At 35.5% G+C, this 17,031-nt stretch overlaps 1 protein-coding gene across 15 annotated transcripts in view; it reads right to left on the minus strand.

Moving 5' to 3' along the window:
• LOC129729718 (protein NDRG3) overlaps positions 1-17,031 on the minus strand; it is a 136,002-nt gene that overhangs the window by 31,800 nt on the left and 87,171 nt on the right. For 9 of the 15 annotated variants that reach the window (XM_055688479.1, XM_055688484.1, XM_055688490.1 and 6 more), the window contains one exon: positions 9,587-9,673. The exons of the other annotated variants lie outside the window; for them this stretch is intronic. In XM_055688479.1, coding sequence (XP_055544454.1) covers positions 9,587-9,673 — 87 coding nt within the window. The remainder of the gene's footprint in view (positions 1-9,586; positions 9,674-17,031) is intronic. 15 annotated transcript variants of the gene reach the window in all.

Consider the following 17,031-nt stretch of genomic DNA (forward strand, 5'->3'; position numbering starts at 1 on the left):
TTTCTAAATTAAATCACATCAAAAATCGTCATTTGCAGAAAAATGTATAATTTACTTGAAAATGAAAATTTAAAAACATTACTAAATTTAGTTCAAAAAAATTGTTCTTTACCCATCTTGTCACGTGTTGCAGAAGTTTCAAAAATCGAAGGGTTGTGTGCAAAACCACGAGCGCAAGAAAAACTAAGAACTATCCAAGGTTGTTTGCTGAATCACTTGCATAACTACATTAGGGGTCATCCACAAATTGCGTTAGACAAATTACGTAATGCACTGTTCCGGTTTTGAAAATACTGGTGTTTGGTAGTGCTGGGACTTTTAACCGGATATATTCGAGATCCGGGTATCCGAAACTCGGATCACGGATGTGTAAACGAATATTATTCGGATGTCTGGATATCCGGATACGGATAATCGAATAGTCGGATATCCGGATATCCGGATTTTTTTTCCTGGCTTTCAGGCCCGTTCGAATGAAATGTAACGCCAAAAATGGCTTTTTCCACAATTCCCCATCCCCTCTTAAGTGATTATTTACATAATTCTCATTAAACTATGTTCGGATACAATATCCGGATATCCGGATAACCGACTATCCGAAAATCCGGATATCCTGTCGGATGATATCCGGATATCCGGTTGATCCGGATTTTAGATATTTGTCGGATATCCGAGGTTTTTAAAGCCAGTTCGCGAGAACGGATATTTAAGAGCCAGTTCGCGAGAACCGCAACCACCTTTACAAGGGAGGTTGTATCGAGGTTCTCCGATCGGACTGAAACTTTCGTGGTTTGTTTATCTATATAATAGAACAATGTTTGGCATAATGTCAGATTTTTTGAAAAGGGGTAAGTGGGGTAAGAAAACACGTCAAAAATTGATGTCCAAAGGTTGCTAAAAACGTAAAATTGTTATAACTTTGTGTAAACTGAATCGATTGTCATGAAAATTGGCATGTTTATTCTACTCTATAAAGGCCACAAAATGAGAGTTTTTGGAAGTTGCTATCGAGAATACATGATGAGATATTCGCATTTTTCCAAAAATATAAGGAGATTTTCACAACAGTTTTTCTCTTGCCAACAGATCTAGGATTAAAATCCAAATAATACGTTTTGTAGTGCAACTCAAGAGCTTTCATTAGATATATTCAAAAAATGCGCCGTTATAAAGATGCCTGAGAAAATCCATTTTTTCTATAACATGTTATTGGCCATCATTTCGAACCCATTGTGCGAGAAGCGAAACTCCGTTTTGTGTCATTGTGCTTCCATTGAGCTATAATTTTCAGGTTATGTTTGTTTATGCACTAATGCAATAGTTTGCAAAATTTGAAAGGAGAAGGGGTTTGTGGGGTAAACAGGCTCTTCAAAATCTTATATTTAGAAACTGCTCAAATCGTAAAATAATTTTAGTAAAGCGGGCAATGTATGCAGTTTTGCGTGGATGCGAAAATGAACGGGAATAGAAGGTGTGACTTTTTAAGCTTAGAAAAATTTTTACCTCGTCCAGACGGGACTCGCACCCGCAATCTCCGTTGTCCCCGCAAGGTGTTTTGGTTTTTTTTCTAAGCCTAAAAAGTCACACCTTCTATTCCCGTTCATTTTCGCATCCTCGCAAAACTGCATACATTGCCCGCTTTACTAAACTTAAAAAATTAAAGTCACATGACAAAAATGAAATTAGTTCGTAAAGTAAAATAATTACTCTCGGCTTTCATTCGAAGTAACACGATGGAATGAGAGGTTATTTTTGGAGCCAACAAGAGAATGAACGAGTGTCAACAAAGCCACGTCATACTTTTTGTTGAGCCTTTTTTTTTAATGTGCCCTTTAAAGAATTAAATTACCATTAGAAAAAAATTTCAACGGAAGATGCTCATTAAGGAAAGATTTCAAAAGTACACCCTTCTGCAGGAATTAGGCAATTCAAACCGGAAATGTCGGTAGAACAAATAAAATCGTTTTTCGCCCACTTTTCTACGTTATATAGGCAAAATAAGCTTGAGCTAATACAGACAGTCTGTAAAAAATAAACAGTAGGTTGAGTTCCGGATCGGAATGTAGCACCAAGGCTTTGCTTTTTTTAAGCTTGAGCTAATACAAGTTAGTAAAGATAAAGCATTGATGTATGTACGAGAACGTCATGAATATTGGTTGGTAATAATGAATCAATCAATTCTCAAACATTGATTTTCATAAGGTTTTTGCTGATACCAGAGCCACAAGAAAAAATGCATTCTTTGAAAATGCATTGAGTGCATTTACTAATCTGCTCGACGAGTGCTTAGATGATGATAATACAGATTTAAAATAAAGATAATGAAATATAGATTTTATTTGGTTTTATACTACATTCGACCCCTTGGTTATTGAATTATTCAAAGGCCATATTAAAAAAAAAGTTTAAGTTAAAGTTTTTTTCACGCGGTTTTTTACGAGGTTTTTTACGCGGATTTTTGAATTAACGCGGTTTTTTTACGCGATACCGCGCTAATTCAAAATTTTTTTTACGAATTTCCGAATTAACATGGGTTTGGAACCAGAAACGTTTAAGTGTTTATCTAGTAAAAGACATAGTCCAAAAATGATTCTCCACCCACCGAAAGATCCGGAATGACCGTCAAAGAGGACAATTAAATACTGTATTAAATTACTGTTGTCGTAATTCTTCGTTAACCTGTCGGTCGTGTCTTATAAACAACCTCTCCAACTACTTTGCTAAATTCCTAGTAAATTGATTGATAAATTAGACGAATGACCGTAGTATGCATTACCAGGCTCAAGAATCATTTTCATCTGTGCAGTGTACTACAATTAATACTACTATCAAATGATTCATAAATCTAGAAAAGCGTACAACTGAAAAATCCTTTATCCCAAGAATCGAAAAATCCTAGAATCCAAAAATCTAGCATTAAAGAATTCCAAAAACAATACCTCATAAAAAAAAATCTTCAATGCTAATTAAGAGTTCAACAAGCACTTCTTCACCCACGTTTATGCGTTTATCAGTTTAATAAGCTACCTGTATTGCACATAAAAAAATCTGAACGAAGTATTTCATTTCGAAAGTAAGTTGATCGATAAAAATGAATTTAAGATATTTTCAAACTGTTTCCTTAGTTTCAAAACGGCATTTCATCGGCATTACGAGATGTGCGAAACAGTCAGATTTAACTTCAAGGGGTTATATACCTTTTTGGTCGAGAAAAATGAGGGAAGTTTGAATTTATTTTTAAGTGCATAGCACCATTTTCATTGCATCAAAGTGGTATTTTTTTGAAAGTACAGTTTATCAACAACAAAAAAATACGTTTGATTTTGAGAAATACCAATTATTACTAGAGTAATGGCCGTTTCCCCGAAACGCTATTTGTTTGCAAAGGTTTGCGGTGATCCTGATAGAGACTCAGCGGGTCAACCGAAATAAAAAAACTCATATTATTTCATTAGTTTAGAAGTGTGCCGGGTCCTTGAACGATCGCTTTTATGAGTATTTTGTTTTCAGTGCAAACGGGAACGTTTTATCCAAAAAAAGCACGTTTTGAGCGCTGAAAATTACATTAAATTTTTTTTTGCGGCAAAATGTAACTGTATGTTTCAAAAAGCGATCGTTCAAGGACCGGCGAATTTAATAACGAAAATTTAAAAAAAAAGATGAAGGAAATCGGTTCAGTAGTTTTCCCGCAATCAGGATCACGGAAAAGTCATTTTTCGGAAAACACTATTCCGAGATATTGCTCAGATCTTTATAAAAATTTGTGAAAACGTTATCAAGATGTTGTATTTGAAGATAATGCAATAAATTTTTTTTCGGTTTTTAGAAAACTAAAGAGGTATATTACCCCTTAAGTAACCATTTCCTATCTGAAGGGGTTTCAAAGTTACGAAACATCAGATCAGATCAGATATGCAAATGAAATCGTGCCAAACACTTTATCATGACCGATGAAATAATGATAAATCAGAAACCACGAAATTTATTGAGAATGCGTGGGATTCAACATAGGAATTGAAACGCTCTTTTTCAATTTTAAATGTATTGAGACTCAATAGTACTTTGGCTTGATTTTGTTCTTTTGGCATTCCGTATTGAAAAAGAATTATAAGTCTCCAACGTTCAAAAATTTACTCCTGAAATTGTTCGTGGTGAATGGAATCTTTCTGCAGAATTCTTTTTCGGAACAGTGGCGTGTGATGATTATCTCTATTCCTTTCAACAATAATAGAATTACAATAGCACTGATGTCCATAATGGAACCAAGACAATGGCGCGGCACTGGTGACTGTTATCCGAATGGCACGCCATATAATAATTTTTATGAGACTTAATGGAGCTAGAAAAAGAATGATTTTCACATTTTCTCTAGCGAAAAAAAAAACCCGCGCGAAACCTAATACTCTTTCCTGTCGCGGATGCACTGATAAGAAGCTGGTTTGATAGTGTGATTGCCGGGAACTACTTGACGCATGATGTATGCAATTTTCTGTCCCATTTTCCGCTCAACCTGGTTGGACCTATTGTTCTGCCGTTACCATTATGTAAGCGGTGGATCGTACAGCTTTTCATTAGAGCCGCTGGCATGATGATGACAGTGAGCGCGCAGCCATCCGAAGGCAAGCTTGCCAGAAAGGTTTTCTTTTTTTTTCGCTGCACGGCCTTACGCAAGCTGCACTATTGTACATCACTGCGCTAATAGGAGTAATAAAAGAATAAAAGCTGACGTGGAGAGGAGCTGACAGGTATACGGGGATGTGGAAGCATCTTTTAAAACTTGATTGAAAATTCTGTGCAAAGCGTGGGTGGTAAAAAATTTAGACAGTGTTACTCATTAGCGGAATGACTTGTTTTATTAAAAGAAATTTTATATACTTTAGGCAGCGAAGGTCACCACGTCTTTTGCATACTATAATTATATTTAAAAGGTTGAACGTGGAAAGAATTGCCCATGATTGAAGTACACAGAATGATCAATCTACCAACAAATCTTTTCATCGTTCCGGTTTGACGCGTTCATGATAATTAATAAAGAATAAATTAACAAATAAACTCCATTTTTCAAAGTCTACTGACACCCTGCGTGTCAGTTGGCATGTCTAGAGTCATCCGGGACATTTTTGTTGCTTACGGCAAATTTCGCGGTACAGCAAACGGCACTTATGGCCACCAGTCCAGTGCCAGTAGGTAGCAGCCGGCTGCTAATTTATTTCTGACATACAATCGCTAAATGGCACCACACACGGCCGGTAGATGATGAAAAATTTCCAACAATTATCGGCACGAATACAATCGCAAAATTCGTAACCGAGTGTCGTTCTTTTTTGTTTCATTTAAATGCAATTTTCATTTTATTTCGTCGTTGTGTCAATTTGTACTGTCGTCTTCTCATGTACCAAAATATAATACTCTTGGGGTATTGATTCGATAAAAGATAAAGTTTGTAGTTGGTTTCCTCAAGTTAATTGAAGAGAGCTGCAAACAGAGTCATGAATTTCAACCTTTAACAACTTTTAGGATGCTTCAATCTTCCAATCGGTATTGTTTCGCAGTAAAGACTAAATATTGGAGTTAAAAATATAAATGTGACACCTAATTATGCTTTAAAACGTAGTTTATCCGAAAAGCTGTTCAAATGGATCCTGGATATGTTACCATTTACCATTCCGCGCTGCAAAATAGAGAATAAGAATGTGTCTTTTCTGCAACAGTAACGTTGGTGACACCAAAATTGAAATTAACTATGCGTCCACTGTGTACCATACTCAATGGAGACGCAAAGTGGATGGTAGATATGTACACCAGTTTCAGATTGTAAAAATAACAACACGAACAAACGGTACCAACTTGAAACTTCATTTAAGCAGTATTTTTTCTCTCTTATATAATCATTCACGATGTTACAGTTGGAAGTAGGGTGGTCGGTATTACCGACTTTTCGAAAACCGGTATTTCGGTATTCATAAAAATAAAAACCGGTAAAACCGGTGAAAAACCGGTATTTTTATTTCTTTCGGATTAATACAAACCAGGGGTGACTCGTGGTCTTTAAACCTACTTTTTCAACTAAAAAGTTCTTAAAATCATAGTTCGGGGAAGTAATGATGATTGTCCGCGAAAAAAAACGCAAGTCATTTTCCATGTACTATTTAAAAATAAAACTGAAAAATAATTAAAGATATGGGGTGTCGAACGTCTTCGGTAGTGGTTTTCTGCCGCAGTCTTATGCAAAAACTTGCCGAAGTAAGCCACTGCCGAAAACGTTACCTACATAAATTTGGATTTGAAATTTATTTTTTGCTTAGCGTCTCAGGTTGCATCTATGTATGGACGTGTCGCTGCATGATTATGATTTTGCATTTATGAGTACCTCTGCTTCATTACGATCCAGATTTTTTTCAAGATTAGGACCTCTGCGACCATTATTTTGATCTCTAGTGGTATACGATCCAGATACAACACTAGATAACAGTGTTTGAAAAACTCCAATGAAAGAATCTAGTGATATGATTACGAAGAACATAATTTCGAAACTTATGTAATAACGAAAAAAACATGCAGATTTTTATTTAAATTTTCTTTCACATCGCAAAACTTAGTTACAAATTAGTGAACAACATTAAATTTCGTAGAAAAACAATATTTGAAACTGTTGAGAAGAGTATATAAATGAAATAAAAAAAAAGAAATCACGATCAGACCAGAAGTTACTTTTTACCAATCCGAATGAATCGAAGGTAAATACTTCTTTATTCTGTTCGATGCTCTTTAAACAATTCGTCCAAATTATTTATTATTATTATTATTATTTTTTCAACTTTAGCCTCTAGAGGAGAAACGAAAAATGTGGCATATGAACAAGTTTGTAACTGAAATAGAAATAAATATTTGAAATGAGAGGTTGATAAAAAATATAGGAAATTATAGAAAAAGCAGAAACTTGTATACGAGTGAGGCCGGGTACATTCAGCTAGTTGCTAGTAAAAGCACGCTGCGGTACGGGCGACGAAGCTTTGACCATGCTACAGCTATTTAAATTTCACTTTTTCAAGGAGCAGTAATTTTTAGGATAAAATCTTTATTGGTTGATTATTTCATCCTGTAAACACTTTGTCTCAACAAAAAATAAATTACTAATCAAAATTTATATTTATTTATAATTTTTTTAGTTTTACTTTTAAATAGCACAAAATGAATAATGACTTGCGTTTTTTCGATGACATGATTGTAATTACTGCCTCATAAATTGTAGTTAAACTGGTAGGTTTTGAACCAACCCACGCGTTGCCTCTGTGAGTATGAGTGTGTGTAGAGACAAGCTGTTCTAAATAAAAAAATAAATGCTTTATTGATATGAAGTTTTTTGACATATTATCGATACACACAAACACATTGTCTGAATCCGAGCAGAACAAACAAAAAGATAACAAAAATTGGTAAATAGGTCAGGGTAAATTAATATATAATGTTGCTTCTGTCTAAATGTATTGTATTATACAGGGTGTTAGGGAGCTGACTTAAAATCCTTCAAGGGGCGATAGAGGACCATGTTTGATGAAAAAAAACCTTCTACGCATATGGTCAAAAGTCAACTACTGCAGAGTTATTCACTAATTTCAGTTTTTGGTTATGTTTGCCTTAAACGAGCAGAAAATTGTGAATTCTACCACACTAAACGAAGGCGCGGCTGATTGCTTTTAAAGTGAAATAGTATCTAAACTGAAAGAGTTAGGTGCTTGATGTCAGAGAACAACTAGTAGAGTAGACTCCAATGTTTAATTTGGTTAACAACAAACTCCATGTTTATCACACATATCGGAGAGAAAATTGCTGTTAAGTTCTCAAAAACATTTGATTTCATATTTGTTCCTTTCTAAAGGATTCTTGTTCTTCCTAATTCGACATTTTTGAGACACTATTGATTACGAAATTTTCTCAGCTTTTCAAGGAAACCAACAGAATTGAGCTAGCTATCATACTTCTTGTGATAGACCTCGTTAAAGGTAAACATAACCAAAAACTAGAAGAAGAGAATAACTCTGCAGTAGTTAAATTTTGACCATATGCGCAGAATTTTTTTCATCAAATAGGGTCCTCTATCACCCCTTAAAGGATTTGATTAAAAGTGAGCTACCTTACACCCTGTATACATCGTCATGTGATTTGTAACGACTACCTAAGTGAGAAGTATTCATTAGCCTAACAAAGATTTATGAATATTGTGGGAAGTTTTTTTCCATTTTAAGAAAAATACCGTAAATACCGGTTTTTTCGCCGCTCCAATACCAGTATTTCGGTATTGAAAAAAATATCGGTTTTACCGGTAAACCACCCTAGTTGGAAGGCTGGAGCAAAGCAGTAGTTGATAAGAATTCTTTTCCGTTTTATCCCGCAACTGATAGCAAGAATTACTCATACTTAAAATTGATTATTTCGCGGTTGACTCTCGTTTAAGAAAACCCTGAGTAAGAAACCCGCATAGCAAGTTGGATGCTTGATAAGATTCGAATTTGTGGACCGGGTGTATTTTAAATTTTAGTTTTGAACTCGAAATAATAGAGAGGAAAATCACTCACATTTTTTCTCTTTGTGTTAAATACCTATGTATTGTTTTTTACAAAATATAATATACACTTCGAAAATACATGTTAGATTGAACAAAATTTTCTGATAAATTATAGAGCACTAGATCGTTACTTGATGTTGCGAAATACACAATCAGCCAGATGAGTCACATTACACTTGGACATCCATCAACAGTTGTGTAAATGCAACACGTTTGCATGCTTGTCAAACACCTTCTGAGTTGATTCGAAAATTAGCGTACTCACGACACAGGTGACAATGCGTCGAAATAATGGCGAAGTAGTTACGGGACGTATAAAAGCAGCACTCAATTACTAAGTGCCGAAATAGGGTTGAGTTCGAACCATTATGATATCGTAGTGTTAGCTTCCTCATTTTTGAACAGTATTCATCGAACATCATCAACCAAGTTATAAAATAAAGCTTCGTGATTCAATCGTGATAACATTTCAGGGAAATAGTGCTGCCTTATACACTGACACTGACACTGCAAAACTTATTTCGATTTTGAAGCACGCCAATCAAATGCGTTCATTTGCTGCCGGTAATAAACATAAACTGGGAATGTAAATATTTAACTGCAGCCTCTAGCTGCTGATCACTCGGATGTGTTTGTTATTGAGAAGGATTAATTGCATGTTTGTTTCGTAAATAATAATTCCTAAATTTACTAATACAATCTGAGTTCATATAGTATAGGTTTTATGTCATCATACTGCGCATCGTCTAATTCTAATACTAAATCAACCTCAAGCTAAGGAAAATGAGAGTTTGTGTCGAACTGTATTGATTTGTGATATAAGCATTCTATGACGCGCTTTGCTCGCCAAAATAAGCTGTATAAAGTTAAAATCAGCACACTATTTGAATCGATCGTCGATGAATAAAAAACGCAGTACTCAACTTATGTTAAAGAAGAAGAAAAAAACAAACGCAATGCTGCGGGTTATATCTGAACTCTCCTCGTTGTCGGCAAAAACCAACCAATCTGTCTACTCACCCCAACAGGCGGGCCTCCTCGGCAGTGTGGGCTGGAGCAGATGGCATTCTGATGTTGGCCGCTTTGCCGCCGGTCTTGTCGCGGTCCCTGAAATTAGTACTATTACATGCAAAGGCCAAACGAACGCAATCGAACGGAACTGCAATCTTGAGAGGAAACACAGGAAGGAGTTTGAAAACCTAACAGGAATTTACAGGGGACGGGGCAAGATAAGGGAGGAAATTGGTTAATCAACAGAAACCGAGCTGTGGAGTGTGGAAAACATTACAGAAAGTGAAACAGAGCGAAAATTAGGGAAACAGTTAGGTAATTAGTGAGTTTGTATGTTTTAGCTTTTTTTTGTAACGCAAACTTTCCTGCGAACATTGCAACCGCATTAGTGACTTAAGCAAGCATTTTCGCAGAAAGCGATGGCGATTTATTGCGTAACCTGAGTGTGTGTTTGCGAGCGCAACTGAGCTTTTTTCTCGTATGATGTTGATGACAAATATTTCAGGTCAAATGATGAAGCTGTCTACTGGCGCTAACCTTTATATATCTTTAGAACAAAGGCATTCAATGTAAAAGTTTTAGTTAAATGAATTTTTTTTTTTTTGAAACATTTAATACTAATTTATTACAAAAAACTACAAAGCAACTGAGAAGAATTTTTTTTGCTGTTGATGATAATTTTAGGGTATGTTTTCCAATAAAAGATAATACTAAAAGACACAATGGAATATTATCCTGATCGAAACCACACCGGGTAAAAATCAACAAATTCCACTCATTATTCCCAAAATAGATTACTTTGCGGTTTCCCGTCAGAGCAATACATTGTTAACAAATCCACCCATATCCCGTGGCAGAGACTGATGGGTTCTCAACAGAAGACACCCTGGGGCAAGGTCTATGAACAGCATCTAATCATGGAGGCATTATTTGCAAATTCATCATCCGGAACGTTCCGAGTCGCGGCAATACGTCAGCTCTTTATCGATCCACGTCGAGCTAATTTTACTTCTCGAGCCTACTAACCAACGGTGCAGGATAGCGTAGCTTTCCCAACAAAAGCGAAAGCCCCAACCGAAACGAGTTCTCTGCTCTGTACAAACAACAAAAGTTGAACGGAAAAAAAATCGCAAAATTTTGCATGGCTCCAAGCTTACCACTCCGGTTTGATTACATGATGCGAAATTGCTGATTCTCTTTTTTCTTTCTATCTTCCTCTCTTTCTCGTTCATGCCCATTACGAATCGTACAATGTGCATTCTTTCCATTTATAATTTTCTAGCAACGAATCCTTCGTTCCCATTTTCCCGATAAGGTTTCTATCTGCACAGAAAGCCATCCATTTGTATCGCGCTCTGCATGCGAACTGCAGTTTGAACTTATTTACGCTTGATTTACAACCCCTTTCTTTTGCAGATTGGATCTTGATTTAAGGACAGAATATCCGTTGCGTTATGTTGGCACATAAGTTCGCTTTTGGGAGCATTCCAGTTTCCAAACGACATGTCGGTTCAATTTGTTCTCTACAATAATAAAACTATTTTCTATTTTTGTGGATTTTTTTTTCACTTGTCAACACAGGTATGGCCTTAAAGCTCAATCTGGAAAAAAAGGAATGTTTATGGGTTTTTAATCATTCCTGTGAATTTTGTTGCTCTTAGCCACCAATTTTTTTTATGAGAAATTAAAATGAGTTTTCTTGTATACATAACCTTGAAGCGACGAACCCAGGAAACAATTTTATGCGACACTTTGACGTAAGCTGACGCATTTCTACGCTGGATAGAGGCACCAAATTTCACAGGAATGATGAAAAAACTATAATCTTTCTAGGGCTTTGAAGCGGAATTTTTTTGACTGTTGTCTCCGCTAAAATTTCCGTAAAGATCGATACAAAATGATCCAAAATAGTCAGTAAAATAAGTTGTGTATGACACACAACCGCAAGGTTAACGGAGAATTACGAGTTGATTCCAGAACAGATATTCGGTAATTTTAGGTTATTTTTCAGAAACCGGAGGTCACCATTTTGAACTTCAAAACGGCGTCCGGTTTTCGGGCATCATCTCTATTCCGGAAATACCAGAAGTCATAATCTTGAACTTCTCAAAATGGAGTCTGAGGTCAACTTCAGGTCTCTGGGCATCATTCCAACGCTGGAAGTACTAATAATAGGTGTTATTTGGTCATTTTAGGTTGATTTTTAAAATAGGAAGTCTACTATCACTATCACTATCTTTAAATTTAAAATGGCGTGCGGAGTTGATTTCCGGTTTTTGGGCATTACCGCTGTCCAGGGCACTCTCTCCGATAGTCAACAAAACCAAACTGATTTCAATAAAAATCCGCATTTTTCAATCGACAATTGTTAGTATCACTGAATTGAAATTTTCTGCATTTTCCACTTTGCCCATTTTCCAAATGGAATATAGGAAATCCGTTGAAAATCAACTGAATTAAAAGCATTTGAAATTGCACAATTATCGCGACGTTCTCGATGGTTCAATTTTCAATTTGCACCACTATCTCGAAATGTTGCCGTAAGGTAGTAATCCTACGTCAAAAAGATATATTCAAAATTTACAAAAACGAACTCATTTTATTTTAAAATATAGTCTATCGGGTTTTGTATGGCTAAGATCAAAGTGAAAAATTTGTACCTAGGAGTTATTGAGGCCAGGAAAGGTTCTTATGATTGTTTGAGACCCCTCCCTTTTCTGGAAGGGAGTGGTCTCAAACAAATGGAATATTCATAAATTCATTCTACATAACTTAAGAACTAACCAAGCAAATGGGACCTAATTTGGTATGTGGAGGTTTTTAGGAGAAAGAAATATTTCTGTGGTAGTTTGACACCCCTCCCTCTTTTAGAAGGGAAGGCTCTCATACAATCGAAGCACAAATTTCGGCATAACTCGGAACTAATTGAGCAATTGAAACTAAATTTGGCATGTGAAAGTATTTAGAAACAAGAAATATTTCTGTTGTAGTTTGACACCCCTCTCTTTTCTGGAAGGGAGCACTCCCATACAAAAGAAACACAAATTTCTGCACAACTCATGAACTAATCAAGCAAATGAAACCAAATTTGGCATGTGAAATTTTTATTAGAAGGAATATTTTTGTGGTAGTTGAGCACCCTTCCCTCTTCGGGAGAGGAGGGCTCATATACAAATCAAACACTAGTCTCATATGACACAGGAACTAATCGAGCAAAGGGAACTAAATTTAACATGTGTAAATTGTTGGTGGCAAGAAATGTTTAACACCCCTCCATAGTCTATTGTAGGGGAGAGGGTCTCCCTGCAAATAAAACAGATATGCCTACCAATTTTATTTTTTGGAAAACGGCCTAAAATAATCCCCAAAATGAGCCTAAAATGAGCAGCCAAATATCAACTGCAGACGCCATTTATGAATCCAAAATGGAAACATCTGGTTTGTAGAAAACAACCAAGAATTTTTGCCCAATACCACACAATATCGGCATTTCTCAAACCAGAATAACGCCTCAATGGTTGAAACAGACCCCACAAGCTATTTTGAAATCCGAGATGGCAACGTCCGGTTTCTGGAAAACAGCTAATAGTGTTCAAATTCCACCTAAAATGAGTATTTTCGAAATCGGAATTATACACAGGAGTAAAAAATAGACCTCCGATACCATTTTGAATTCTGAGATGGCGACTTCCGGTATCTGTAAAACCAAAATGATAATTTCCGGAACCAGAATGAACTGACCTGAACCTGAAATGACCAGAATGGCTTTATATCCCATTTTGGAATTCAACATGACGACTTCCGGTTTCTAGAAAACAGCTGAAAGTAATCAATATGGGTATTGGTCGTAATCGGCATGATGCACAAAAGCCAACAATTGACCTCAGACACCATTTTGATTTCTAGAATGGCGACTCTCGGTTTCTAAAAAATTACCACAAACCACCCAATATGAGTATTTCCAGAATAAAGATGATGCAAAGAGGCCAGAAATTGACTCCATATACCATTTTGAAATCCAAGGTGACGACTTCCGGTTTCTAGAAAACAGCCGAAAGTGACTAAATTCCACCCAATACGAGTATTTTCGTAATCGTGATGATAGTATAGAAGCCAAGAATCGACCACAGACTAGACTGAAAAATTTCAGCTTTAGAATGAAAGTGAAAAATAGTCACCATAAACGTCAGTGCTTTTGTCTACCAACACAAGGAAATATTTCACCTCCATGCAATGTTCATTCTCTTTTCCTCCGTTTTCTCATCATTCGTAAAATAATGGAAGCCAACTCATCCGTCAGGCGCAGTAAAAACGTGTTCGTTAGATGTTCACTGTTTCAAATTTTCTGAAAATTTATTTCTCTGAGTTTCATTGTGTGAACTGTAATTTTGTAAAATCGGTTCGTGTACTGTACATTAGCATTACGCGACTAGTGATGGATAAGAAAAATACTACCATGCAAGAAATTTTAGCGTTATATTACAATAACGACAGCAAGCGTCACGTTGATAACAACATTTTCGTATTACCAAAGGAACGGTGAGTATCATTTGGTTGGATTTTCAGCAGATTTTATTTCGTGGCCTAAATGATGCGCGTGAACTATTTCATCGGAGTATGACAGCTCGTTTCAAGAATGTAATTCTATTGTGTTTTAAAGGGCGCAGCGTTCCTTGGAAGTGAGAATTGAAAAAATGGCCCTAATTTTCACAGAATTCCTGTAGTAAAAATGATTTTTATCAGCCCTGCCACAGACACCATTTTGAAATGTTCTTATCCCGATAAAGCCAATCATTTCAAACGAATTGTCTTTTGAGTTTAAACGTATCCAATATCAGATTCGTCATTCACTTGCTGAAAATTAACAAATCGCAAGGTCAATCTTTGGATGTATGTGGAATGAATTAAAAATGTTCAAGATTATTTAAATAAAGAAAAATGAGCAGAACAAACTTTGTCGGGTCAGCTAGTCTTTGATAAATATTTTCAGAAAGTTTGAAAAAATGTATAGTATTTTTACTAAAGCCCGTCGAAAGGCGAACTTGGGCCCTCGCGGAATAGTAGCCATATTGTTATTTTCCTTCAATTGAAAACCGTCCGAAAGCATCGACTTGTCGTATTCCTACTTCGCGTTGAAGCTGGTCATTCATCTCATCATTTGCAAAATTCAGACACGATTTTAACACCATGATCATTTCGATCACTTTTTTCCAATCCAGTATCGAATAATCCTGAATGTCACAAATTCATAAAACAGCATTACTTTGAACCGGAAGATATATTTCTATCCAATTTCATATCATATCATTATCACAAGCAGGCTCGGATTTAAGGGGGGGGGGGGGGGGCAAGGGGGTCCCAGTACCTAAATCCGGCCCTAATCACGAGTAAAGTAAAGTTCAATAGAAGAAAGCTATTTTGTGCCTTACAGTTCTCAGACCTGAAATGCATTGATAGAATTGACACATTTCTATTTATCGTTCTATATGTAGCTGACTTATACAGTTTACGCCTCCGTGCTGGCAGGAACTTTGAACGTAAAGCCGGTAATTCCAGGCAGTTCTAACATAATCGCTAATTCGGGTAGAATTGGTAACATGGGCAATCCACAGCTTAATAATTGTGAATATTAACCGAACTATCAAAATTCTTCGATGAAACTCGTAAAATTCTTCAATTACTTAGTGAAAAAAAAAACTTTTTTTCAACACTTCCCTAAGTATAATTGTTATGAGATTTTCAAAGAAAACATTTCAACCGCTTTATTTTTCATTTTACATACGTCCTTTTACATGTTTTTCACGGTGTACCATCAAATTTTGAGAAGAAAATCAAGTTTCCAACAAAAAAAAAACAGCAATAAGGTATACGAAATGTTTTCTTGAATAACCCCAGAAAAAGTCATACTTAGAAATATGTTTACTAAGAGCATTGCAAAACATATAAATCACCTTAAAAATATAAATTTCAAAAATGTTCAAAACTTTGTTCAAAAAATTCAACATAATATTTGCTTTATCTTGCAGTAAGTTTTAAATGACATGACATTTATATAAGCAGAAAAATGCAAAACAATAATAAGCCAGATCTTGGACTGCTTTTTACTTCGAGAATGATTCTTTTGATGCTAATGAAAAGGGAAAAACAGCGATGAACAATATATCCAAGCAATACTTCTTATATGTGAAACATTGTGTTACCGCAGTTTGCTCGAAAAAAATTCAGAGTAACGCTAGCGTCATAAAAGAATGAAAACTTTGAACAATAATACATCTTGCACTGATTACAACCTAGCATGAAAAATTTGCATGATAGCATGATGACTATAATCATTTTTTAAACTTCTAAACCATTTCAAACCTACTCTAATATATAAATAAATACAACATACGACTCGATCGCACTCCAATAAAACCCCATACCGACAGAATTTCGCAGACTTTTTGCTTTTTTTTAACGCTACAAACAACAAGTACAACTGCAACTCAGTGAAAGCTAAAAAACTCTTTCAATTGATGCTGACATGGGTAATATCATACAAACATTTTTGCTAAGTGTTCTTCGTTGAAATCTCTTCTTTTTATACATTTTTTTCCTAACAATTTTCCCCGAATTACCGAATTACCAAGCAATACTTCTTATATGTGAAACATTGTGTTACCGCAGTTTGCTCGAAAAAAATTCAGAGTAACGCTAGCGTCATAAAAGAATGAAAACTTTGAACAATAATACATCTTGCACTGATTACAACCTAGCATGAAAAATTTGCATGATAGCATGATGACTATAATCATTTTTTAAACTTCTAAACCATTTCAAACCTACTCTAATATATAAATAAATATAACATACGACTCGATCGCACTCCAATAAAACCCCATACCGACAGAATTTCGCAGACTTTTTGCTTTTTTTTAACGCTACAAACAACAAGTACAACTGCAACTCAGTGAAAGCTAAAAAACTCTTTCAATTGATGCTGACATGGGTAATATCATACACACATTTTTGCTAAGTGTTCTTCGTTGAAATCTCTTCTTTTTATACATTTTTTTCCTAACAATTTTCCCCGAATTTATTTCGCTTCGGATAGCTTACCCACGCTATACATGTCTATGCTGTTAATACTTCTTACGAGCGACTTTCGTTTGCTATTTCTTTGATTTTTTTTATTTCATTCAACTGATATTAGGATAAATTACGTCTCGCATGCTAGTCATATGATGACTAGTCCTTGTAGAAGAATTCAATTCATTTTCAATATCAGTTTTGTGAAACCACGCACGCTAAGAAGCTTACTTTTTGATGAAAAAGTATCTTAAGACAATTGTAGGACAGAAAAACGCATGTCGCTATCAAGAAAGAAAATTAAATTTTTTTCTTGGCAAAAAAAACTAATTGACATTTTTTACCATCTCACTTTGTGTGTTGAATATTATCCTACTCGCTTGAAA

The sequence above is a fragment of the Wyeomyia smithii genome, chromosome 3, assembly GCF_029784165.1.
Source record: "Wyeomyia smithii strain HCP4-BCI-WySm-NY-G18 chromosome 3, ASM2978416v1, whole genome shotgun sequence".
NCBI classification, from domain to species: domain Eukaryota; kingdom Metazoa; phylum Arthropoda; class Insecta; order Diptera; family Culicidae; genus Wyeomyia; species Wyeomyia smithii.